Genomic DNA, 22,367 nt, shown 5'->3' with positions numbered 1-22,367 from the left:
CGAAATTTAAAGCATTTAGAGCAAGCAGCTCGCAGCAGGAGATGCCTTGCGCAAAGCTCACTCCCTGCTGCCAAACTGCATGGTGCACAGCCTCGCTGAGATCGAAAGCAACCTTATCGCTCGTCTCAAATCGCCCTTGCGGGAAGCTTTGGGGAGCGATGCATCTTGGAGCCCGCGACGGCGGTGAGCATATCGTTAGAGCTGCTCTTCCCAAGGCCTACTCTCGTATATGCTCCATTGATGGCTGTGAGCACCAGCTCGGACACACGTTATTCACGATTGCCCTTGGAGCGCGCGTCCAAATGCTTGATGGAGGGGTAGTTGTAAAGAGTTACCATCCACGCACAACACATGGCAGGCTCTCGTGTGATAGCCCTCAGTCGTGTGAGCTCACGTCCGCTGCGGCAAATCAACAATGTACAGCAATGATATAGGGACAACGTGAAGCAACACTGGCGAGCACGCACGCGACCACGCCCGCAAGACGGCAGGAGTTACCGAGCTCACTCCCACCAACTGCCCGTGTGGCTCTCAGGAGTGACGCATTGGAATTGCACAAACGACGGTGTCAGAGAAAGCGAGATCTTCTAGAAAAGAGTGCGCACGGAGGTATGTGTGAACAGAAACGAGCGAAGAAGGAGACGAGCGCGGTGACATGTGCAAGGTCAAAATTGGAAAGACATGATGTACGGCGAGAGTAGGAATGGATAAAGAATGCTGTAGAATGATCGTGTGCTTGGTCAGTCGTCGCTCACCACTGCGCTGCTTCACCGCGCCCGCGCACGGTTCCACTCACTGGCCGACCGCAAGCATCAAAGGAGGGAAGAGTAGATATATGCCATCTACTCGCCATTCCATCGGGAGAATTGGAGTCGTGCACACCACAATGCCAACGACGATGGCACCATTCAAAAGCAAGCAGTGCCAATACTTTTTCAAGATGGATGGCAGTTCCCGCCAAAAGTTGGACGACTCGATGTCTGCAAAGGCGGGGTGAGTAAGCGCGCGCGCGTGCGTGCTTATACCGAGCGCTCACGTAGCGCCCACATACCTTTCAACGTTGCCGCCCAGTTCATGTTATATCCGACGGGATGCGCTAGGAGCGCGAGCAAGATGTGGTAGCTCATGCCTGTAAAGAAAAGCACAAGGCTAGGCATCCATTTGAGGTGGTCGTAGATGGCCCGAGCAATAGTGTCTTGCCTCGACCGCGCGCGACTGACGACGAGGCCAAGCGTACCTCCAACTACACAGAAAAGGCGTCGAATTTAGCGCACATCGCGCTACGTCTTGCAACGGGATTTACTCACCGCTATACACCATGACCACGGCCACCCAGACCTGGAATGACGTTAGGAAGAGATGGTCGACCTCCGGATAAAAGAATCCTTGCAGCACAAATATGCCGACCGAACCTGGAAGGGATATGGCGATAGCAAAGTAGGAGAACATGTAGCTGAGAACGCTCATCTTGGCGCCTAAGAGCGTGGCGGGAATGAGCGCATTGCAAAGCTTCCATCAGTGCTACAAAAGACTCACTGAGTGCCAAATCGCTGAACAACCATTTGCGAAACATTTTGGCAAAGGGTCCCTTTTTCCACCACTGGCTGATAGGATTCAACATGATCTCGGAGCACCCCCAGCCGTATTTCTGGAGGCGATTGACCTCGTCGTCCTGCAAGCGATGCTCGCTGTGAGCTCGTGCGCTGCTCTAGCCAGTGCATCATCGCGCCATCGCGCCATCGCGCCACTCACCGGAGTCAACGAGACACCCTCAAGAAAGTCGTTTTTGGACCATGTGGCCCATCGCACAATGTAGCCCTTGATGGAGAGTCGCAAAGACATGTCGAAATCTTCAGAGACCATGTTCCAAGCCCAGATGCAGCGGTCGCCTTCTTCGTCGATGAAAGAGCACTCTTGAACGGCTGACCAGCGCATGAACGCATTGTGTCCGACAAAAGGAGCAATGGATCCGTTGGCAACGATCCAAGAGATCGAGTAGTTGACCATTTTGGTAAAGTGTCCAATGAAAGCTTCAAAGTAGTTGTTTGCGACGTACATGACTCCGCTGCAGTGTTGCAGCACGCCGACCTCGGGAGACTGCTCCATCTCGGAAACGCTGTCGAGGAAGCAGTCTTCGGGAACGCGCGTGTCCGAATCGATGATCAGAATGTAGTCACCGATGCGAATGTCACCGCTAGCCCACGCGCGGTTTCCGCCTTCCTCGATGGCTTGTTCCAGCGCAATTTGGTAGAGCTCATTCTCATCCTCGGCGTTCCAGAATGTATTTGCAGGTTTACGAGCCTGAGCTTCGGGCCGCATCCCGTCCAGTATCTCCTCGACGCGCATGGAGAGCGAGCAGGTAAAGTTGAGATTGGAAGCCTTTTTGAAGCGTCCCTTGCGGATGAAACCGTCGGAATTGTGCTTTGGACGTGCCACCCAGCCAATGTTGTTCCTGTCGTAGTAGTCGCGGCGAATGTCTTGCTCTACAGCGTCGAAAAGCTGCATCCCATCCTCGCTGACCAGAATGTTGGCAGTGCCGCCTTGAAGCTCGTACGTTGCGACGGCTTTCTTCAAGGATTCGATGGTGGGCATCAAGACGGACTCCAATCCTTCTTTGTAGACCGGCATCTGGACAGTCACGTGGGGAAGAACGGTGCCCGTGATCCGACGCGGTGGTTTTCCGCTATAGTACAGTCCGTTGCTGTGCAGTTGCGAAACCGGCATGATGATGTGTGCGACGACGTTGACGATGGTGTCGGAAAAGAACATTGAGCTGCAGGCGCGAGAAGACGAGATCAATACCGCGACGTGATCATACTTTGCTCGCGACGCGATCAATACCGGGACGTGATCAAAATTTTGTTCGCGTCGCGACTCACACTAAAAAGTATGCTGGCACCGCAAGGACTACGAATACCATGCGCATCCACGAGCCGTCCAAGAGGCAGGTCACTAGCGTGTTGCGCAGGAGCAAAGAGATCATCAAGAAGTTGAGCGCAACAGCGCAACCCGTGTAGAATGGCGCAAGGAGGACTTGGCTGCGCCCCGACTCCAGTACACCTGGCTGGTGCACGGGCTCTAGCGATGTGGTGCTGTCCGTGGGACGCTTTTCGTCTGCGATGCTTTCAGCGGGCGTAGCCACTGAAGCGAGACTGCGAGAGGAGCGGAACGGGTTGAAGCCTAGAGCACCGCTCGAACCGCGCCACAGCGGCGAGGGCCGTGCGGGATTAGCCTTTTGCATCGAGGGCACCGGTGGGGCAGGCGTAGAGACGCGCTCAAAGATTTCACTTGGAGACGCATCCCCAGGTGCGGGTGTTGTAGTGCCAAATCTGTTGGCGCCAGCCTTTCGCCAGACAAAGTTGACCATCTTGGCCTCGAGAGTATTTGCGTGCTCGACGAGATCTTCGACGCGGTCAGTCCAGACGATCAATCTCCCTTCCGAGCGAATGAAGCACGCGCCTTGCGCCTTTCTAGAAGTGCCAAGACTGATCATGCTCTCGACCACCTGAACTCTGTCGTCGGCCGTAAGAGCGAGCTCCGTAGTGCCAGGAGGAAGCGATGCTGTGACGGCTCGACAGACCTCGGTGGTCATGGTGAGCGCGGCCTGTGCGGAGAAAGGAGCGTGATGAGCATCGCACACGCGTCCATCGTTTTGCGAGCACGCCTCACCTCGCAATTGACGTGACCGATCTGCTCGATGAAAGTGCCCATTTGAGGCGCGTGGTCGGGAAAGACGACGTACTGATGCTTGAAGAGTCTCAAAGCCACGCAGCTCCAGTCGTCCGTGGCGAACAGATCGGATCGTTTGGCGATGCGGTACGTCTTGCCTGCCATGAGCTCAAAGGCTTGAAAGCGAGCCAGCATCTCGCCGGAGCCGGGAGCAGGAGTGCATGAGCGGGGTGAATCTGTACCGTCCAGCAACGCATGGGCACGTGGCCCAGGGGCGTGCTCGGGGGGCGAGAATGGATTGGGCGACATGGCAGGCCCAAGAGATGGTCGCACGGAAGGGTGATGTCGTGAGGACGATATCGTGAGAACTTGAGGGAAAGGAGATGATGAGCACATCGAGACGAATGGATGGTGTAGATCGAATCTGCTCGCGATTTAAAAGGTGCTTTTTGCTCAAGCGCCTTCAATGAAAGATGCGATCTACAGTCTGCGCTGGCCAAACGGACTCGAGAGATGCGATCTACAGTCTGCGCTGGCCAAACGGACTCGAACATCTTGCTTATCCTGTCGATACAGACGGACATGTTCCTGGCGATGCAATCATCGTCCCGTTCCTGGACGGGACGTATCCCGTAGCGCCTCAGAGCAAAGGGGCCCAGAACATTCCACTTCCAACGTGCTAGCAGGGGCCGATCATTTCCTTGCGTTGTAGCGCGACGAAAAGCCAGTCTTGAGAGCGGACGCACGACGGTACGGTGTGCGATGCTGGTGCAATTGCTGAAAGTCTCTGGATGGGTTCCGCGACGGACGGAGAGTACGTGGCTTTGGCACTGCAGCGGCACACGGTAAGAGATCGATCCCGTTTTCCTGGCGATCCCGTTTTCCTGGCAGATCATTCTGGCACTGACAATCCCGCGACAAGGGCTTGATTGAAGTCTTGCTCGCCTGGAAAAGTGGCAGTAAACGTGAGCAGAGTAGAAGTGCGGAGCTCGGCTCGTATCGGCGACCGATGGCGAAGAGCTGCGAGTGGCTCAATTTTACGAACGACATGCACGGATCGAGCACGGGATGAGCACGGGATGGAGAAGGTTCTCTCGTTCTGGTGCGCGCGTCGATGGATGACGTGTGGCCCGCGAACAGCCACGATAAGGAGACGTCTTTGACAGGCACCTCAACCTGATCGCCGACGCTACAGGCGCCATCAAGAGGGATGCGTGATCCCGACGGGATGGCCACGGGATGGAGAAGGAAAGATCGTTCCGGTGCACAGTCGGGATGCAAGGTCGATTGGTGAAGTGTGGCCCGCGAACAGCCACGATAAGGAGCCGCCTTTGACGCTCATCTTCGAAAAGGAGGCGAGCTGCTTTTGCGTACGAGATGCTGTGAACACCGCCTGATTTCCCTCCAGGGGACACGCAGTGCATACCGAGACTGCGTTGCAGCTAGCACCAGTGGCGGCCGCGCCGTGGACGGGGGTCGACGTGGTGCAATCATGACTTTTACGCTTCCACCAACGCCATTGCGACTCCCACGAGGCCTGCCAAACACAATCAATGAACGCGCGGAGGCCTGCCAATCATAGTAAATGAGAATACGATCGTCTCTGCCGCCGCGCGAGACCAGATCTTTGACCGGACGCTTCGGACTGGGCCCACGGCTTGCCAATTGCGATACGGCAATGCTGGAATGACCGCGCCACGCGCACGCAGTGTCAGGGGGTTTACCAATGTTGCTACTCCCGCGAAATTTTGAGAGAATAGGATCGCACGGCACGCTCCGCTTTGCGGGATCGCGCCATTGCGATCGTTTCACAAGCCTCTTGCTAGACGTGCGACGAGCCCGCCCGAGCTCAGTCCGGCGCAGCGGGATGGTGCTGGTCGGTGCTTCGGGCCTCGTGGCTTTACCGATTCACATTCGTGATTCTAGCTGGAGCGATAGCGCGCGCTGTCTTTCAAGCTCCGCTAACCCAGACAGCTGCATGGATATGCATGCAGCTGTCTGATAAAGGACGTGCGTGCGTGCGGGCGTGCGCGAGTGTGCGCGGTGCTACATGGATCATCAAAAGAGTGCCGCAGAACCTTGTCGTTTGGAGCGCGTGCGTGTGCGCGTGCACAGCCATGCAGGGTTCCTTGATAAATTCCCGTGCATATATGCCTTGACCACTCACGACTTGGGATTCGGGCGTGCTCGCAAGAGCTTGATCTGCATCGGTCTCAACACTCGCGACTCGCGACTCGCGACTCGCGACTCACGACTTTTTTGGGCAGTTGTGGGAAGTGTGCACGATCCAGTTCACTAGCAGGCACCAGCGCGGGAGGGTTAGGGTTCTGGCAAACACGCGCGCGCTATCTCGAAGCGTGACTCACGACTGTGGTGTCTCACGCCGCAAGCCGCTGCAAACAAACGACAATTGTGACTGTGAAACCTTCTGAGAGGCCGCAAAGTGTCCGCGTCGCGCATGCATGCAGGAGACTCGGGGAGAGACACGCGCGAAAGGCGATCGAGGCTTGCGCATCTTGGCAAATTCTCCGGTATCGGGGAGGCGCGCGGTCGATGCGAAAGCAGTCGTGAGTAGTCGTGAGTAGTGGTAGTGCACGCGGTCGAGGACTCCTCTCCAAAAATCGCGCGTGCGATCAATACGGATGCCCCTGCGCGGTACCTGAACATCGACTCGTGAATTCACGAATGTCGCGTACGTTATCGTGCTGGAACCGCGTGCGCGTCTCCATCCCGTGTCAGCCAAGAGGAACCGGTCCGTCGGCACTCGCTTGTTGAACGCAGCGAACACACCTTGCTTTCCACCCGCCGCGGAAATTTCAGACTCAGACGCGCGCGCCGTCGTCCCTTTCCTCACCGTCCGCCATTCTGCTGCTTCGCGCGAGGGGGAGGTGCGCGCGCGCGCTCTTATCGAGGAGTCGAGCACGCTGACAGGTCCGAAAGCCACCATGGCGGGATGAGATGCTCGAAGGACAGCCATCCTCACACGGGAATCTCCATCGGGAGACCACCCTCGGGACATCGTATTCGAGGCTAGCCCTCTCCAATATGCTTTTTGCATTGCCACGTCGTGCTTCATCGTGGCGCCAGAGGGGCTCGGACTGCAGAGAGATGCGCCAGGAGCTCGGAGTGCAGAGAGATGAATGTGGATCCCGTTAGCTCGAGCTGCCGATCAAGGACTGGACGGGACGATGGGGGTCTCGACTCGACTCCTGAATCGGATTCTTCGCAGCGAAGTAGGCGGAATTTTGGCTAGCCAGCCCCTTGCCGAGTCCTCAAGAGATGTGCAGTGATCGAACGAGAGCGCGCGTCGCCGCCGATCACTGGATGTGCTGATGGCGGCCTCAAATATAGATACGATCGCTTGGCATCTCCGTTTATTCTTGCTCCACTGACATCGACACGAGCTGACCTACTCACCACAAAGACGTTCGCACATTCACCTCACCCCTATCTCTTTACGATGACCGACGATCGTGACCTTCATCAAGTCGAAAAGGACGACGTGTCTCCTCTTCCCTCTTCGCCTTCCTCGTTCCGCGCTCCGCTTGGAAGGCCTGCTTGGTACGGAGCATCGGTGAGTGCGCGCGCGGGACCAGAAGAATGTCAGCGGGTTGCACTTGATCTTACTGACCGACCCTCTTTTCACTCACGCAGCCCACTCCATCGTTCAACTTTCTGTCCGGCAGCGCGCCCGCGCCCAACTTCAGCGCAGCGTCTCAGCGCGCCCCTTTTAAATCGCGACTCATTGATCCTGATCGTGAACGCGAGCACCTGCTGAGATGCGAAACCAAGCTTGGCAAGCAACAGGCTCGCAAGGTAAGTGATTCGCGGGGTTGCGGGTGTGCTCCTGCTACGCAAGCTGACCCACCCGCGCTATTCTCGCACGCGCAGAACCTCATTGCTTGCTTGGTCCCTGTACTGGTCGGACTCGTCGGTGCTGCCGCCTTGATTGTGACCGGCTACCTGGGCATCAAGAAGCACGACTACTGTCTCGTACTCGAAGACAACTTCGACGGACCTCTAGACACCACCATTTGGAAGCATGAGCAAGAGACCGGAGGTTTCGGCAACAGCCAATTCGACTGGACAACCGACTCGGCCAACAATTCCTACACCAAGGACGGCATGCTCTACATCGTTCCCACCCTGACTGCTGACAGCATCGGCGAGGCTGCCATCATGAACGGCTACCAGCTCAACTTGACCACCACGGGCACTTGTACCGCCGCAAACACCAGCGATCCCGTCAGCTGTTCCGTCGCAAGCAACTTGACCGAAGGAATCATCATTCCGCCCGTCCAAAGTGCTCGACTGACCACCAAAGGAACAAAGAGCATCAAGTACGGTAAAGTCGAGGTGCGCGCACGCATGCCGACGGGTGACTGGCTCTGGCCCGCCATCTGGATGATGCCTCGCGATGAAGTCTACGGACCGTGGCCCAAATCTGGCGAGATCGACATCGTAGAGTCCAAGGGCAACCTTCCGACCAAGAGATCACAAGAGCTCGCCAACGTCGTCAGCTCCACCTTGCACTGGGGGCCCTTTTCCTACTTTGATGGCTACCGGCTCACCCACGACATTGATCGCGTCTACCGAAACTTTTTCAACCAAAAGTTCTACACGTTTGGTATGGAGTGGGACGAGGAAGGCATCACCGTGTGGAGAGAAGTGCCCTCCAGGCCCTTTTTCATCTCCAAGTTCAAAGTCGACCGCTACGAGCTTGGTGGCTTTCCACGCTTTTCGGACAACGGAACGGCCATCGTCTCACCGTGGGGAGGCTCGAGCAACAAAGCTGCAGCTCCTTTCGACCAAGACTTTTACCTCATCCTCAACGTAGCAGCTGGAGGAACCAACGGGTACTTTGAGGATGGAGACATTAGCAAGCCCTGGTCCAACAGCAACAACGTCACCAAGGCCAGATCCGACTTTTGGGCTCAGAGGAACACATGGCTCCCCACTTGGCCCTCCGACCCGAGCCAGCGCGGCATGGTCGTCGACTATGTTAAGATGTGGCAGCTCGGCAAATGCACCTCTTGATCATCGCCATCGCCATCGTCGCCGTCCGCGCTCTCTGACTCTTTGCTCTTCTGATTGATCTTCTTGTCACGTCTTTACCACATACTTGTCTCGTCGCTCGTTTCTGCAATCCAATGCCGATCTAGAAGAACCTTGAATTCGATTGTTGTAGCGAGTCCACGACTCTTCCGAGACTTACAGCGCGAACCGACGTGTTAGGTCGCCTTTACCAACGGTGCAAGCGCCGTAACATAGAAACAGCCTGGACCTGGGTGCGCATCTTGTCTTCTCGGTTGCCGTTGCCGACCACTGTGAACGCGGTCGTCGCTCGACTTTATGCGCAAGCGTGCTCCACGAAATATCGACTCTTGGCACGTAAACAGACCGGCCATCACGCTCATGAACGCGTAGAATGTCCCTTTCCCCCTCCCAAGCATGGCGTGCAAGATCGAGCCTCCTGGCTCGGGCCGGCCCGCGATGGTAGCACACCTTTTCTGTGCGCCTCCAAAGTGGAAGCACAACGACACTGCCCCTTGCACAGCCTCGCCTCGCCTCACTCTGTAACGGCTTCAAACCGCGTGCCTCTCCGTCTGACCAAGGGATCGTCCAGACCAGGGATGGAAATGAAACCGGGCAGCTTCTTGATCGCCGCTATCCAGGCCAAAACGCTAGGATAAGCCTGCAGAGATACATCCCCCATGGGAGCAAGGGCAATATAGACGAAATTCGAAATGTCCGCAATGGTGGGTCTGTAGCCCACGAGCCAACCATCGCCCTTGGCCAGTTCTCCGTCGATGATGGCTAGCGACTTGTGCGCGCGCACTTTGGCGTCTGCTAGACGCACCTGCAGCAACGCATCGTCGGACGTGTTTTGGCCCAGACCATTGTATGGCCCGCCGTACGAGAGGATGGCCCTAGCGGTAAAGACGCCGTGCTGCACCCATCCGTTGGCGAAAGCGAGCCACTCGATGATCTTGACTTGTTCCAGCAAATCTTGCCCGTAATAGGATGATGGTCCTGTCCCACGCCTGCCCGAGTCGTCGTACGTAGCGGCAATGTAGGCCAGAATGGAAGATGAATCGGTCAAGGTGGTCTGATTGTGGACCAGCGTCGGGACTTCGGCTTTGGGATTGATGGATCGGAACCAATCGCTCTGCTGCTCTTGACTGAGGAAATCGAGATTCTTGACAGTATGCGGTACGCCCAGAAGCGCTAGCAAGAGACGCACCTTGTAGCTGTTGCCCGACTCTGGCCAGCTGTACAGCGTCAGCGTGTCGGTGGAAGAGGCGCCGGCGGCCGCTGTCGTAGACGCGGACATGATCGAAAAGCGCGCGAATGTGAATGTATGCGGCGGTCGGCGGGTGCGAGTCGTGGATGCTTAGATCATAAGAAAAGGACGGGATCTGTGCAATGGTATCGTGTAAAGCATGCGTGGAGCACCACACACATCGCGCTGCTTCTCTTGCATGGCGTGCTCTCCGCGTGGACACGGAGCTTGCCTTTGGCGCATCACGTGATGCTGCTGGAACGCACGGATCAGCCGCCGGCGCGTCTTCGTGTTTCGGCAAGCAGCGTTCGGCTGTTGCAACAGCGCCTCGACCGACGTTCACCGTTGCTCTCTCACACCGCACCCGCACGCGCTCTACACTCGCGAGCTCATCCTTGCGCACACCGACTCACAGGCGCCAATCATGCGACGTCTGAGCCTGATGCTGACCTCGCTCTCGCTCTCGCTGTTGATCTGGGCCAGCATCTTCAGCGAATCGATTGCCTCATCGGATCACAACGACACCCAGGCAGACTCGTCGCTGTGGGGCACCTATCGACCAGGTCTATACTTTGGCGTGCGCGCTCGACTGCCCGACTCTCCCCTCTTTGCCTTTTCGTGGCACGGCCTGCAAGACTACAATACCTTTTCAAACACCCGCTTCGAAGCTGGACAAGGCGGTGATGACATTCAATCGTACGGCTGGACCCATCACGATGGACGAGGATACGGTAAAGAGTGGATCGTGGATAACAAGGTGAATGTCAGGCTGCAGATAGAGTGGATCAGAGTTTTGCACGGCTGGACCGCCAGGATCAGCGGTGAGCCCATCGACGCTGGTGAGTGAGCACGAGTGTATGCGCTGGCGAGAGCTTCGGCTCAGCACCAGTATGCGCATCTGTCACGCAGCGCGACCCTGCTTGGTGATGAGCTACCTGCACATCTCATCGCGCACCGAATTGGAGGCCACCTTTGATGAGGACGCAGCAAACGACATTGGTGGACTGCCGGCGCATCCCGCGACGTCGCAGCACGAACCGTTCGTGACGAGCACGCACGCGGATGCTCGCATAGGCAAGTGGACTCTGGGAGTGCGAGAATCTGCAGAGGTCAGAAATCAGCCGGCAGATGCAGAGGAGCCGGCCGAGCAGGCGTGGAGTTTCCTAGGCGAAAAGGTGGATCAGACTTGGGATACGCAGAGTGAGTCGGCGCCCCGTCGGTGCTGCGATGCCGCTCACCCGCTCATCCCAGGCTCGACTCGACTCGACTTACCTCGCACGCGCGCTCCCCCCCCCCTAGCCATGATCGATCGAGCGAATCAGGATACGATCAGATCGCACTTGCAAGAAGTTGGTCACGAGAATGTCCCTCCGCCGGCTCATCTGCTCGCTCTACCCAACGAGCTGGCCAGCTCGACCAATGCGGTGGCCTTTGCGCGCGGGTTCCAAGGCGCCTTTTCGTTCGATGTCTACTTTACCACAAACGGCGCCGAAAAATCTCTGAGTGGCAAGGAGCTCACAGCTGCTCTATCTGCGAGTCGGGAAGCGTACGACGAGCGCTTCGATGGCGTGCTCGGGCTCGCAGCAAAAGGCTACGACTCTGCTCGTGTCCGATTCGCAAAGGAACTGACGAGCGGCTTGATAGGAGGCATCGGATATTGGGCCGGAGCGGGCGTGGTGGACAGGAGCTTCAAGCACCCGTGGGATGAGAGTACCGGAACAGGAGCGATGGACTTTGATGAGCTCGCCACTACTGAACCGGATCCGCGTCTAACGGAAGAGATGCAGCTCTTTAGCGCAACGCCTAGCAGGAGCTTCTTTCCGCGAGGCTTCTACTGGTGAGCGTAGGGTGCGGTCGCCTGCTGCTGATGCTTTGCTCAGACTTTTGCGCCGCCTGCAGGGATGAAGGCTTTCATCTGGCGCACATCGGAGTCTGGGATAATGACCTGAGGTGAGAGGTTGGACGCTGCGTCGCCGCGTCGCCGCGTCAGCGCAACTGCTCACAGTAAGCTTGCGCTTTCTTTGCAGCCTCGAGATTCTAGAGTCTTGGATCGATCTCATCGACGACGATGGCTGGGTTGCTCGCGAACAGATCCTGGGTGATGAAGCCCGCAAGCGGGTGCGTGTCATCGCGCAACGCACTTGCGATCTGGATTGCTGACCTCTTTTCTCGCGCATACAAAGGTGCCGCGCGAATTTCAGACGCAATACCCTCTGTATGCCAACCCGCCAACCTTGACGATGGCTTTGGGCATGTACATTGATCGTCTCATGGCTGCGCAACAGCAGGGTCAAGGTGCTGCCGGAGACGTCGCGTTCGACGCTTCTTTTGGTGGCGACGCATCGCCTCAGCAAGTCTTTGGCTCGCGCTCGCGCTCCTCCTTCTCCGAAAGGCACCTCAACGACCCGGATCTCGCCCGCTCTTTTCTCGCGCGCATATATCCCAAGCTGCGGACGCACTATCAATGGTTCAGGAGAACACAACGTGGAGAGATTGAGCAGTGGGACAGGACGGCGAGATCTCGAGAAGCCTACAGGTGGAGAGGCAGAACCAAGACTCACGTGCTGACTTCGGGCCTGGACGATTATCCGCGCGCGCAAACGCCTCATTCTGGCGAGCTGCACTTGGACCTGATCAGCTGGATGGGCTTCTTTGCGCAGACGATGCAAAAGATTGCAAAGGCGACTGGAGAGGAAGTAGACGCAACAGAGTACGAGGAGCATTACAAGGGCGTACTAGAGAACCTCGAAGGTGAGTGTGGGTGCGCGGGTGCGCGGAATCGTCGCAGATCTGCTTTTCTGATGATGCGCGACGCGCTCCGCGTTTAGATCTGCACTGGAGCGAAAAAGACCAGCTGTATTGCGATGCTGCGGTGGACGAAGGTGGTGAGTCGACGCGACGCGACGCGACGAGGTCTGGTCGAACCCATCGTTGACCTCCTCCTCCATCAGACACCTCCTTTCACGTTTGTCATCGGGGCTACGTCTCCCTCTTTCCATTCTTGCTCGGCTTGCTACCGACAGACAGCCCGCACTTGAAGTCTATACTCGACATGATCGAAGATCCAGCGCATCTGTGGAGCAAAGCGGGCATCCGAAGTCTGAGCAAGCAGGACGTCTTGTTCGGCAAAGACGAGGGTGAGCGCGCGCGCGCGCGCGACAACTTTTTGTGCTCTGCTTCGATTTACAGACTCATTCTCTGCGCTCTTCTCCGTCAGACTACTGGCGCTCTCCCTCTTGGGCACCCATGAACTATCTCGCCTTGGGAGCGTTGCACAAGGTGCGTAGTCCTCTTGCCCCTACGGCGCACCGTCATCCCTCACACCTCGCTGCACTCCCCCACCACTGTAGAAGTACGCTGCGCTGCCTGGTCCGCACCAAATGCGCTGCGGGAAGCTGTACGAGGAGCTCAGAAGGACATTTGTGGACAATGTGTACCAGGTGCGGGTCCCCCCCCCCCCCCCCCCCCCCCTTCTCTTATCGAACCCAGATCTAAGCGACGCACGCATTGCTGATTACCTCTCTTGTCTGTGCGCCCGTAGGAGTACAAGCGCACCGGTTTCGCGTGGGAACAGGTGCGTTCAATCTTTTACCCCCAAAGATTTGCTCGATGCTGATTCCTTACACGTTTTCCCCCGCGGCGCCCGAACAGTACTCTACGCATCCAGAGAGCGAAGGACAAGGCCGAAAGAACAAACCGTTCACTGGCTGGACGAGCCTGGCGGCGCTCATGATGGCCGAGATATACTAAAGAGTGACTGCACCCCCCCTTGCAGCAACATCGTCGTCGTCGTCGTCGCGTCGCGTACGCCCGCTTTTGAACGATGCGCATTGCCGAAAAGCGTGTGTGCGATGCGTGTGTGCGATGCGTGTGTGCAATGCGTGTGTGCGATACATGCCAGCTGCTAAAGCGCACCGCACGAGATGCAACGCCCGGATGCAACGCCCCCTTGGACCCTCCTCTTCGCCGCCCGCTTGCCCCCCCCCTACTCAATTGTTCTTTTTGCTGCTGGCGGAGTCCTTGGCAGGTCGAGGTTCTGGCGATTCGATGCTCGCCAGCAGGTTGATTGTAAAGTAGGCGATGGGGATGAGGATGATAAAGGTGATCAGGAGCGCCAACAGCAGTCCACTGCAAAACAGTCGGAGCGCGGATGCGTGTCAGCGGAACATGTTGCGAGGGAAATCGTCAGCGACCCTCTGGGCGCGCGTCCAGAACTCACCTGGAAAAGAATTGGTACTTGTGGAATATACCGCGGTCGAGGTCGCTCGATCCATCCTCATCGTCGTCGCCCTTCAAGGCGCGCTTTGATACGCGAGGAAGAGAAGGTGCAGAGGTGATGATGATCAGATCGTCCGAGTACTGCTCGAGGTGCTGAGCGAGCAAGTCTGGGATGCAGTTGCGGTGCGGTTATGGAGAATGTCAGGTGTGACCGAGGCTCACGACGGCATGCACACAGAAGCGAAGCGACGCCCACGCCACCACTGACCTTCTTGCTCGAGAAGGCGCTGAGGCAGCACGACGCGCAACACTCGACTCGGAGCTTTGTTGCCTCCTGTCAATTTTTGCAGCAGCGTCTGGGAAGAACAAGCCTTGTTGATCTGCCTTGCCAACTCTCGCGCTGCGTTGCCCGGAGATGCAGAGACGTGCTGGAACGTCAGTTGAAAAGGCGCGGATAGAGCTCGTCGTCTGAGCACGTGGGAGGAAGAGAGGCTGGAGAGCGTAGAGTGCGTGAACTGGTCGAGCAAGCAGGGGCGCGCACGGAGTGTTAGCGGAGCGGGGCCCAAGGGAAAGGGCGACGCGCGCGCGCATCTACTCACATCCTCGATTTCGATCAGCACCACGTTCTCCACCTTCTTCTGTCCCTGCTCAGCAGTCCCACAAAGAGCTGCCTTGTCGCTAGTGAGCGCCCTAGCGATCTCGCGCGGATCAGCAGCTGGTCCAGCGCGAGAAGCAGAGTGCAGCTGCGGGTCGAGCAGTGTGGCGTGACGAGAGGAGAAGAGCAGCATGGGAGAAGTGTCGATGAAGTTGGCTGATGCTGTGCTGATCACCATCAGCAGGATCAGCAGGGCGCTCGGTGCGCTCAGCATCATGCGCGGCACCAGGGAAGCGGCTTTCATGATTGTATGCGATGTGGGGGAAAGCGGATGTGGAATGATGGGGCTGATCGTGAAATCACGAATGTACGCTGACTGCTCCTCGTTCTCGTTGTTGTTGTCCTCGTCGTCGTCCTCGTGGCTGTGAAGGTGGAGTCAAGAGTCGCGAGTCGCGAGTCGCGAGTCGCGAGTGTCGATGGCCAAAGGGGCAAAAGAGGCAAGTGGTTGCCTTGCCTGCCTGCCTGCCTGCCGACCGCCGCCCGTGCACGCAGCACCCACGCTCGTGCCTGCATGGCTGCGAGTTCAGGAGGTCAGACGCGCTACTCATCACGTGATCAGCGTGCACGAGCGTCCGAGGAACCACGCACGCACTGGCTGGTCTCTCTGCTGCTGCTGCGATATGCTCTCGCGACTCACGATTGTAGCGAAGTTGGGCGCGAGTGTATGAATCGCACTCTCAGCTTTCCACAATCATCTCAAGGCGAATCGGATGCATCAAGCGGCCACCAAACGTGGCGCGGTCAACGTCAAGGAAGAATCACAATGGCGTGTGCGCGCGCACTCAAGGCTCGATCCAAGAAGTCGAGACTGCCGCGCGGATGGATGTGCATGGAGGACATCCGAGCACGAGCCACCGGTCCGCATGAGTCGTGAGGGTGGCACCGCGAAAAGCGTGTACCGTACCTACATGTGCGCAGTCCCGGACGGGCCGTGTGTCACACCCTCATCCTCGGCATGATCAGCACCATGCGACTCGAAAAAGTCGTCGTGAGTGATTGCGCAGGCACGAGTCTTGCAGCTCGAGCCTCGTGATGCACAAGTCTGCCCAAAGTGCGGACCACCAAACGCCTTTTAGCGTGACTGCGTGACTGTCGCACAAGCTTTTGCTGCTGCGATGCCATTCATTTGCCATGCAGACGCGGGTCCTCGTCAGGTGCGACCAAAGGATGACTCTCTGGCCAGGCTCTGAGCAGGCATCGCCACGTCCATCACGATCATCACCGGGGGGGGACATCCCAGCGAAGAGCTTCGCGCGGCTTCGCGCGGCTTCTCTCACCAAGTCGGGCCATCCCGGCACACATCATCCAATCACACTTATGACTCACGCAAAAATGACCGAACCAGCGTTTATACGCACCCGATACGAGCAGTACAAGCGGGACACGCAAGAGATTGCCAATTGGCTCGGTCGAGAGGCTATCCGGCATGACTTTCCGCTGGGCAAGCTGGCACGATTGGCCGAGAAGACGCCTGCTGCGAAGCAGGTCTCGAAAAGCACATCGACTACCAGCGATGCATCCGTTGCGGGTCTGGGCTTGCTCGAACGCTCGAGTCTCAACAAGCAGCCACATGCGCAGCAGACCGCAGACGAGCGCGCAGGGAACGACACGACAACGCGCTGGCAAGGCAGATTCCTCCTCAAGACGTCGCAATATACCGAAATCGCAAAGCATCTGGTGGACAAGGGTGTAGAGATTCCGCAGCAAGTCAAGGATTTGGTGAAGCGATGCAGCCATAGGAGGACGCAATTCTTGCGCGACTCGGCAGACGATGCGTCGTACAAGCGCAAAGGTCACTTTTACTTCATCGCGGTGCTCGACCATGTCGGCGAGATTTTTGCGCGGGATCGTGCAGCACAAAAAGCTGCACTTGCGGCTAGGACGCGCGTCGAGACTGCTCCGAGCGCGTCAGCAACGTCTTCGAATGCCTTTGCTCCTCTGAGCGATCTAGAGGACATGCACCCGATAGACGTACCTGACGTCGAGCTACCGCCTAGCTCCGCTCAAGGAGACAAAGATCCAGCAGCAAACGCCTTCTTTGAAGTGCAACAAGACCGCGCTTATGCGCTCTTGCTTTTGCTCAACTTTTTCGACGACCTTCACGAGGTGCGCGCATACATCAAGCAACTGTGGGTAGATCACCGAGAGGGCAAGATCGATCTCATGACAGCTGCGATCACGAGCAACACGGCATTGGAGCTGCTGCGAAAACCTCACGACGAGGTCATGCAAAAGGTCCATGCGTTCTACTCCGATTGGACCGACGTCATGCACGCCCTGTACATTTTCCGTCAGCTCGAGATCGCTCCGCCAAATCAACTGCGCTTCGATATTCCGGCGTTTGGGGATGCGTCGCTAGAGCACGCGGCTCGTTCCGTTCGCGACGCGCTTGAACACCTTTTCCTACCCAACACGCAGATTCTGCGAGGCATAGCGCAGACGATCGATAGCAGCGGACCGCCAATGTACAGGCCAGGCTACTTTGGCACCTACCAGCCTACGCAGAACCCAGAGGCTTGGAGCTTCTCGAAGAGATGTCAGCAGCTTCACATTTTGATCTCCGAGACGCTTCCAGAGTTCTTGATGGTGGTGAGCATGGACCTCACCTTTGCCTCGATGCTGCCTCCAGGAACGCCGCCGGAAGTTTTGCAGCAATTTCAACGGGCAAATTCGGACATGAACGATTTCAGGGTGGACGAAACGGGCATCGAGATGGATCGGCTGCAGAGATCGCGAAGAGTGAGCTTGCTTCTCGTCTTCTTCTCCCAAGTCGTCGCGGATATCAATTGGACTTTGGGCAAGGCGTCCAAGACCGCTCTAGAGCAACTACGAAGCGCAGCAGGTCACATGTCCAAGACGATCAAGCAGCGATCGGCAGTCGAGGGTGGCAGGCATCCTCGTGACTGGGCCTCCACAAACGAAGAGCTCATTAGCGACTTTGTGAAGCGCGCCGATCGTTGGCACAAGGACGATTTGCTGACCACGCTGCGCAAAGACGCGGCAAAACATCTAGGTCGTCGAGTGCAGGATTACGACAGCTTGCTGCTTCCTCGCCATCCGCTCTTTTGCGGCGTGCTCCTTTTTAGATTGCAGCTCGAGTATCAAGCTATCGGATTTGCCCTTTCCAACACCTGGGCCAGCATCTTCTACACCGTGCATCTGGTCACGGCATGTCGACACTCGGAAGCCTCGCAAAACGTGACGGAACAGATAGAGTGGCCAGACGTGGATCTGATCATGGATATGCACGGCGCGCGCGACATTTTTGCAGGCCCGATTCCGAAGAGCATCATCGATTCTCAGTGCTCCTTTATGCTTTGCCGAGGCTACCCACCAGACTCCATCGAGGCGTACAGACGTTGCCTCTCTGGCAGGATCACGCAGCAAGACGTCCTGCGCCTGGTCGGAGCAAACGAAAACGTGGCAAAGTATCGACCCAAAGCTCTCGAGGATCACTCCGTGATGCTCCTCATGTTCCAAAAAAAGTACAGGAGCCACCAGCAGGCTCACACGGAGATGGATATCCATTCCGTCGAAAAGTTGTTGTGCGATCTCAAGTTGAGGGAGGAAGCGCAGACAAAGGTCAAGGGCAAGTCGACGAAGAAGACGGCTGTGAATGCGGAGATGAAGAGGCTGCGTAGACAGCGCAAACATCAAGATGCGAAATACTCCATCGTGCAGCTATTGACTGTGCTGGAAGCAGGCTTGGTCTCGGAAACGCAGAGCATCCGCTTCGACTACATTTCGATGCATCTGCGATGTCTCGAGTACCTGCGTCGCGTCAAGGTGCGAGTGAACGACTACTTTTCCAGCAAGCTTGGTGCCAAATGGATCGACAATGACGGAGAAATCCCATTCGTCGTGGGACACATTTTCAGGGCCGCAAGCGAGGGACAATTGGCCTTCCTTACGAACGAGTCTTTGAGATTCGCAAACATGCAAATGGGCAACGATGCTGCTGGCGGCATCATCAGAGTCAGCAAATCTCTGCTTGCGGCTACCGATGTGCTGAGGAGATTTTTGGAGGAGACGAGGCAAGGTGGGGTGGAAGTGGCCAAGATGGAACAGTCGGGCGCTGGTGGTGCGCGCGGGATTCCGCGAAAGTAGGCACGGCACGCAAGGCAAAGTTGCGCACTTTTTGCAGACCCGGACATGCGTGATCGATGTGTCCATGCAATCAATCATGCATCTTATTCGCTCCATCACTGTCTGTCTGTCGCTCTGACTGACCCCCAAGTATGTTGGCCAGCGATGGCCGGCGACTCGTAAAGTGATGGCTGTCGAGATTGAACATTTTTTGCAATGTGGCCCAAACCGTACCCGTACATGTTTGACGATTGACGCGATCACAAGTGCGATCTGTCGAGTGGTGCGTGCGGTGCGGTGCGTACGGTGGGCCGGCCGTGAATCACTGACACTGTGCATGCATGCATGCATGCACACCGCAGCCCAGCAGCAGTAGCAGAGAAGCAGCGCAAGCAAATGAGAACGACGTTGGGGCGCGCAAGGGTCCATCCATGCTGAGCGCGCGCGGCACGCATGACAGAAGCTGCATGCTGATGCGTACGCGTGCGCTGCGTGCGCGAGATTCAAGTCGTGAGTGATGAGCACGCAGCGCGCGTGCAGCAGCAGCGCCTGCACGATCTCGTTATTGCGGCGGCCAATGCTCTCGGCACTTGTGATCCGCTCTCGCTCGATCGCTTCGCGCCACACAACATTCACGATGCATATGCATGCATGCATGGTGCGTGCTTTTGCTGTGTAAGATGGATGCCCGGCGCGCGGCTCTTTGCAGATCCAGACCGCCGCGGGCGGGCCTTGGATGGTCTCGCGTCAATCACGAAGGAGAGCCCTGCATTCCCAGTCGAGTCGTGAGTCGTAAGTCGAGTCTCGACACACTCGTGACTCTACCACGATCGCAGGTGCGAATGATCGCTTGGCTTGGCGGAGATCGCGCTTGAGAGGTACGATCGATCCATCACATCCGGCCGCGCGCGCTGCGTGTATGCGCCCACACAGCCATCATCGCGACCGACCGGCTCTCGCAAAGCTACGTGCGGCAACTGGATAGCCCTACAGGAAGACGTCCGTATACACCTTGTGCGCCGTAGGCTGACCGTCATTCGTCGTGAGCGCGCAGCGAAGACGAGATGGCGTCCGGACCGGCATCCGCGCCGCCAGGCGGTGGCAGTCTGCCATTGCTGAGAGTCAGGAGCATAGCGCCCTTGCCCAGCTTCAGCATCCCGCATCCCATACCCTCGGCCAGCGACTCGATTTCCGCATTCAAACTCTCCATCCTCTCCATCCTCACCCTGCGAACCAATCCAGCATCCGCAACCTCTTCCACACCTCTCTTCGTCTCCGCTTCGGAAAGGCTCAAGATGGAGGTGTTGGAGGGATGGAGGAGGGAGATGGTGCTGCTAGAGCTTAGACAGAATGCAGTCATTGCGCCAGAGACGAGGAACAGCGAACGTGCTCGAGAGATGGATCAGGAAATCGTTGGCTTTGTGTTGGAGGATCATCATGATTGCGGTCTGCTCGAGGAAGGCGATGAGGTCTTGTGAGTCGAGTGGTCGCAGCGCAGTAGCACGCACGCACGCGCACGCACGCGCACGCACGCAGCTCACAATGGACATTACCCCCCCCCCCCCCCCACCCCCTCTCCCTCTCTCTCTCTCGCCGCCCAGAGTGCGCATCAAAGCCCCTCATACCCTGGCATCTCTCAAACTACCTCCAGTTCCCAGCGGACATACCTTTGGTCTGCCACCAGGGAGCTTGACCAGAGCTGGGACGCTCTCAGCGCCGCCTCCATACTCGGAAGCAGCGCCTCGCGAGCCATCCTCCCACAGCTCCTCGGTCGCTGGTCAGCCCAACGCCAATTTCCATCAGTACGTATACAGGGATGCTGCTAGGGGCGTGCGCGTCATGACCACTCAACAAGCCGCCATGCAGAATGGCATATACGGAGGAGTGTCGGGAGCGAATAGGGATGCGCCGGCCAATGGTCAGCATTTGGGCGTAACGGGCGCCAATGGGCTCAGCGCACCAGAAGCGAATCCGCGCAGGCTCGGACCGTCTAGACGCGCTAGCGCTGGTATCAATGGAATGCCAAAACCTGGCGCATACAAGCCGCCTCCCATCTCTCCGCCACCCGCAGAGAGCAGCGCGGCGGCTCCACGACCCTTGCGAAGACCTAGCTCGCGCGGCAACGTCCTAGCTTCCACTCCAGAAGTCGGTGTCGTCTCCTCGCCTCCGCATCAACAACACTTTCGCAGCACATCTTTCGGCTCAACTGGCTCCCCAGCCACGTCCTTCTTTCCAGCGACTGGCTCTGGAGCAGCAGCCGTCATTCCGGCGCATAGGCGGCGCAACACTTCAGACGAACCGGGCAAGGGCGCAGCAGCAGCAGCAGCAGCAGCACCCAACGGGGGCTCTGCGAGTCCTTCCCTCGCTGCCCCCTCGCCTCCTTTGGCGATGCCGTCCACAGCATTGGTCATTGGTCCAGGCGTGCAGGGCCGATTTGGAAACACACCAGCAGAACCGGTCTCGCAGTCTATTCAGAATGCAGATTATGGCAACGTCAAGCACTTTGCTAGTTTCACCGCGGCGGGCGGAGAGGTCAGACCTACGGCTTCATCTTCGAAAATTGGCGATCGCACGTCTGAACAGCAAAGACTCGGTGGAGTAGAGGGACAGGACGAAGTGCAGACTGCCACGCCTCTGGCGCAGAGTTCGCGGGAAAACGCAGCGGCCCTTGCAGCTGAGCGAGGAAGAGGCAAGCGAAAAGGATCGTATGATCAGCAGGATGTGGGAAGCGCTGCTACTCCCGGTGCTCCACCTCCTCTCGCTTCTCCACCGATCTTGGAGAATGAGCGCGATGCCAGATCCAAAGCTGCTGCTGATGCTGCGGATCGCCGAGCTGCGTTGGCGCGAACGCAAACCGCACAGCGCGATGGCGACGTCGCTGGGCCCTCGTCCATGCCGGCGGCTGCCTCCAAAGACAAGCTGCCTCCTACACCCGTGTCGACCGACTCTCCTTCTGCAGAGTCGCATGGATACAATCTGGTACATGCAAAGCCGGAGCGAACGCAGCAGGAGATCGACGAGCAGCTCGCCAACGATGCGGCGCTCGCTTTGGCCTTGTCGGAGGAGCATGAAGCGGAGAGGGTGAATGAGGCGCCGGCGTCGAGAGTGAATGAAGCGCCAGCGTCGCCTCTGCGCAAGCACAAGTCGTCGAGGCCTTCCATGGGAGGAGGCAGACCTAGCACTGGCACCAGCGCGAGTCTTGGTAGCGCAAGTTATGGCAGACCCAGCGATGCGCGATCCCGCAGCTACTCCAACGGGGCACGCAGCTCGCAGACAGGCGGCGGCGGCGGCGGCGGTGGCGGCACTACTCCAGCAGTGGCCCCGTTTGACCGGTACGTCGATGCGCAAGCGTCGGGGTCCGCAAGTCCACAAGGTTGGGGGGAAGAACTAGCTTCTCGGGAAGGAGCTTCTCGGGAAGGAGCTTCTCGGGAAGAATCTTTCAAGAAGGCCTCTTCC

General features: G+C 57.7%; 9 protein-coding genes across 9 annotated transcripts; 6 read left to right on the top strand and 3 right to left on the bottom strand.

Annotated features, from left to right (window-relative positions):
- Positions 1-665: 665 nt before the first annotated feature.
- IE81DRAFT_338440 (hypothetical protein) lies at positions 666-3,834 on the bottom strand (the record flags this gene model as incomplete). The annotated part of the gene is made up of 8 exons (XM_025515543.1): positions 666-717; positions 797-980; positions 1,052-1,243; positions 1,308-1,475; positions 1,537-1,672; positions 1,753-2,773; positions 2,880-3,604; positions 3,670-3,834. 8 exons carry the CDS (start codon positions 3,832-3,834, stop codon positions 666-668), a joined length of 2,643 nt encoding a protein of 880 aa, XP_025366649.1.
- Positions 3,835-7,129: 3,295 nt separating this feature from the next.
- Positions 7,130-9,001, top strand: IE81DRAFT_352189 (concanavalin A-like lectin/glucanase; the record flags this gene model as incomplete). The annotated part of the gene is made up of 3 exons (XM_025516630.1): positions 7,130-7,243; positions 7,324-7,485; positions 7,561-9,001. 3 exons carry the CDS (start codon positions 7,130-7,132, stop codon positions 8,704-8,706), a joined length of 1,422 nt encoding a protein of 473 aa, XP_025366648.1. The 3' UTR covers positions 8,707-9,001.
- IE81DRAFT_326495 (thioredoxin-like protein) lies at positions 8,838-10,095 on the bottom strand. The gene has a single exon (XM_025514834.1). It carries the CDS (start codon positions 10,001-10,003, stop codon positions 9,239-9,241), a length of 765 nt encoding a protein of 254 aa, XP_025366647.1. The 5' UTR covers positions 10,004-10,095; the 3' UTR covers positions 8,838-9,238.
- Positions 10,096-10,306: 211 nt separating this feature from the next.
- Positions 10,307-13,791, top strand: IE81DRAFT_326491 (glycoside hydrolase). Its single transcript, XM_025514833.1, has 12 exons — positions 10,307-10,791; positions 10,862-11,152; positions 11,252-11,789; positions 11,852-11,902; positions 11,980-12,070; positions 12,136-12,703; positions 12,781-12,837; positions 12,904-13,089; positions 13,170-13,231; positions 13,303-13,392; positions 13,494-13,526; positions 13,604-13,791. The coding sequence occupies exons 1-12, from the start codon at positions 10,377-10,379 to the stop codon at positions 13,700-13,702; spliced, it is 2,481 nt and encodes an 826-aa protein (XP_025366646.1). The 5' UTR covers positions 10,307-10,376; the 3' UTR covers positions 13,703-13,791.
- On the bottom strand, positions 13,495-15,236 carry IE81DRAFT_326490 (hypothetical protein). The gene is made up of 5 exons (XM_025514832.1): positions 14,770-15,236; positions 14,439-14,685; positions 14,172-14,337; positions 13,602-14,080; positions 13,495-13,524 (listed from the first exon to the last, which is right to left on the bottom strand). Exons 1-4 carry the CDS (start codon positions 15,067-15,069, stop codon positions 13,942-13,944), a joined length of 852 nt encoding a protein of 283 aa, XP_025366645.1. The 5' UTR covers positions 15,070-15,236; the 3' UTR covers positions 13,495-13,524; positions 13,602-13,941.
- Positions 15,204-15,828, top strand: IE81DRAFT_24332 (hypothetical protein). The gene has a single exon (XM_025511244.1). The coding sequence runs from the start codon at positions 15,337-15,339 to the stop codon at positions 15,697-15,699; it is 363 nt and encodes a 120-aa protein (XP_025366644.1). The 5' UTR covers positions 15,204-15,336; the 3' UTR covers positions 15,700-15,828.
- On the top strand, positions 15,495-19,026 carry IE81DRAFT_326489 (hypothetical protein). The gene has a single exon (XM_025514831.1). It carries the CDS (start codon positions 15,993-15,995, stop codon positions 18,930-18,932), a length of 2,940 nt encoding a protein of 979 aa, XP_025366643.1. The 5' UTR covers positions 15,495-15,992; the 3' UTR covers positions 18,933-19,026.
- Positions 19,027-19,508: 482 nt separating this feature from the next.
- IE81DRAFT_24239 (hypothetical protein) lies at positions 19,509-19,881 on the top strand. The gene has a single exon (XM_025511237.1). The coding sequence runs from the start codon at positions 19,559-19,561 to the stop codon at positions 19,784-19,786; it is 228 nt and encodes a 75-aa protein (XP_025366642.1). The 5' UTR covers positions 19,509-19,558; the 3' UTR covers positions 19,787-19,881.
- On the top strand, positions 19,882-22,076 carry IE81DRAFT_24265 (hypothetical protein). The gene is made up of 3 exons (XM_025511240.1): positions 19,882-20,385; positions 20,513-21,907; positions 21,975-22,076. Exons 1-3 carry the CDS (start codon positions 19,976-19,978, stop codon positions 21,994-21,996), a joined length of 1,827 nt encoding a protein of 608 aa, XP_025366641.1. The 5' UTR covers positions 19,882-19,975; the 3' UTR covers positions 21,997-22,076.
- Positions 22,077-22,367: the final 291 nt, after the last annotated feature.

This window comes from Ceraceosorus guamensis (assembly GCF_003144195.1).
Source record: "Ceraceosorus guamensis strain MCA 4658 unplaced genomic scaffold IE81scaffold_114, whole genome shotgun sequence".
In the NCBI taxonomy this organism is placed as follows: Eukaryota; Fungi; Basidiomycota; class Exobasidiomycetes; order Ceraceosorales; family Ceraceosoraceae; genus Ceraceosorus; species Ceraceosorus guamensis.
The sequence above is the reverse complement of the archived record's forward strand: the minus strand, read 5'-3'. Positions and strand labels throughout refer to the sequence as shown.

What these genes read in the sequence shown, in the direction of transcription:
- IE81DRAFT_326495 (XM_025514834.1), bottom strand. Translation starts at nt 10,003, where the DNA reads ATGTCCGCGTCTACGACAGCGGCCGCCGGCGCCTCTTCCACCGACACG.
- IE81DRAFT_326491 (XM_025514833.1), top strand. Translation starts at nt 10,377, where the DNA reads ATGCGACGTCTGAGCCTGATGCTGACCTCGCTCTCGCTCTCGCTGTTG. An exon ending in TCAGACTTGGGATACGCAGA is followed by an intron (nt 11,153 to 11,251) that starts GTGAGTCGGCGC and finishes CCCCCCCCCTAG; the next exon opens with CCATGATCGATCGAGCGAAT. An exon ending in CCTTGGGAGCGTTGCACAAG is followed by an intron (nt 13,232 to 13,302) that starts GTGCGTAGTCCT and finishes CCACCACTGTAG; the next exon opens with AAGTACGCTGCGCTGCCTGG.
- IE81DRAFT_326490 (XM_025514832.1), bottom strand. Translation starts at nt 15,069, where the DNA reads ATGAAAGCCGCTTCCCTGGTGCCGCGCATGATGCTGAGCGCACCGAGC. An exon ending in TGCTGATCGAAATCGAGGAT is followed by an intron (nt 14,686 to 14,769) that starts GTGAGTAGATGC and finishes TTGCTCGACCAG; the next exon opens with TTCACGCACTCTACGCTCTC. An exon ending in AAGTACCAATTCTTTTCCAG is followed by an intron (nt 14,081 to 14,171) that starts GTGAGTTCTGGA and finishes ACTGTTTTGCAG; the next exon opens with TGGACTGCTGTTGGCGCTCC.
- IE81DRAFT_24332 (XM_025511244.1), top strand. Translation starts at nt 15,337, where the DNA reads ATGGCTGCGAGTTCAGGAGGTCAGACGCGCTACTCATCACGTGATCAG.
- IE81DRAFT_326489 (XM_025514831.1), top strand. Translation starts at nt 15,993, where the DNA reads ATGACTCTCTGGCCAGGCTCTGAGCAGGCATCGCCACGTCCATCACGA.
- IE81DRAFT_24239 (XM_025511237.1), top strand. Translation starts at nt 19,559, where the DNA reads ATGCATGCATGGTGCGTGCTTTTGCTGTGTAAGATGGATGCCCGGCGC.
- IE81DRAFT_24265 (XM_025511240.1), top strand. Translation starts at nt 19,976, where the DNA reads ATGGCGTCCGGACCGGCATCCGCGCCGCCAGGCGGTGGCAGTCTGCCA. An exon ending in GAGGAAGGCGATGAGGTCTT is followed by an intron (nt 20,386 to 20,512) that starts GTGAGTCGAGTG and finishes CTCGCCGCCCAG; the next exon opens with AGTGCGCATCAAAGCCCCTC. An exon ending in CTGGTACATGCAAAGCCGGA is followed by an intron (nt 21,908 to 21,974) that starts GCGAACGCAGCA and finishes GCCTTGTCGGAG; the next exon opens with GAGCATGAAGCGGAGAGGGT.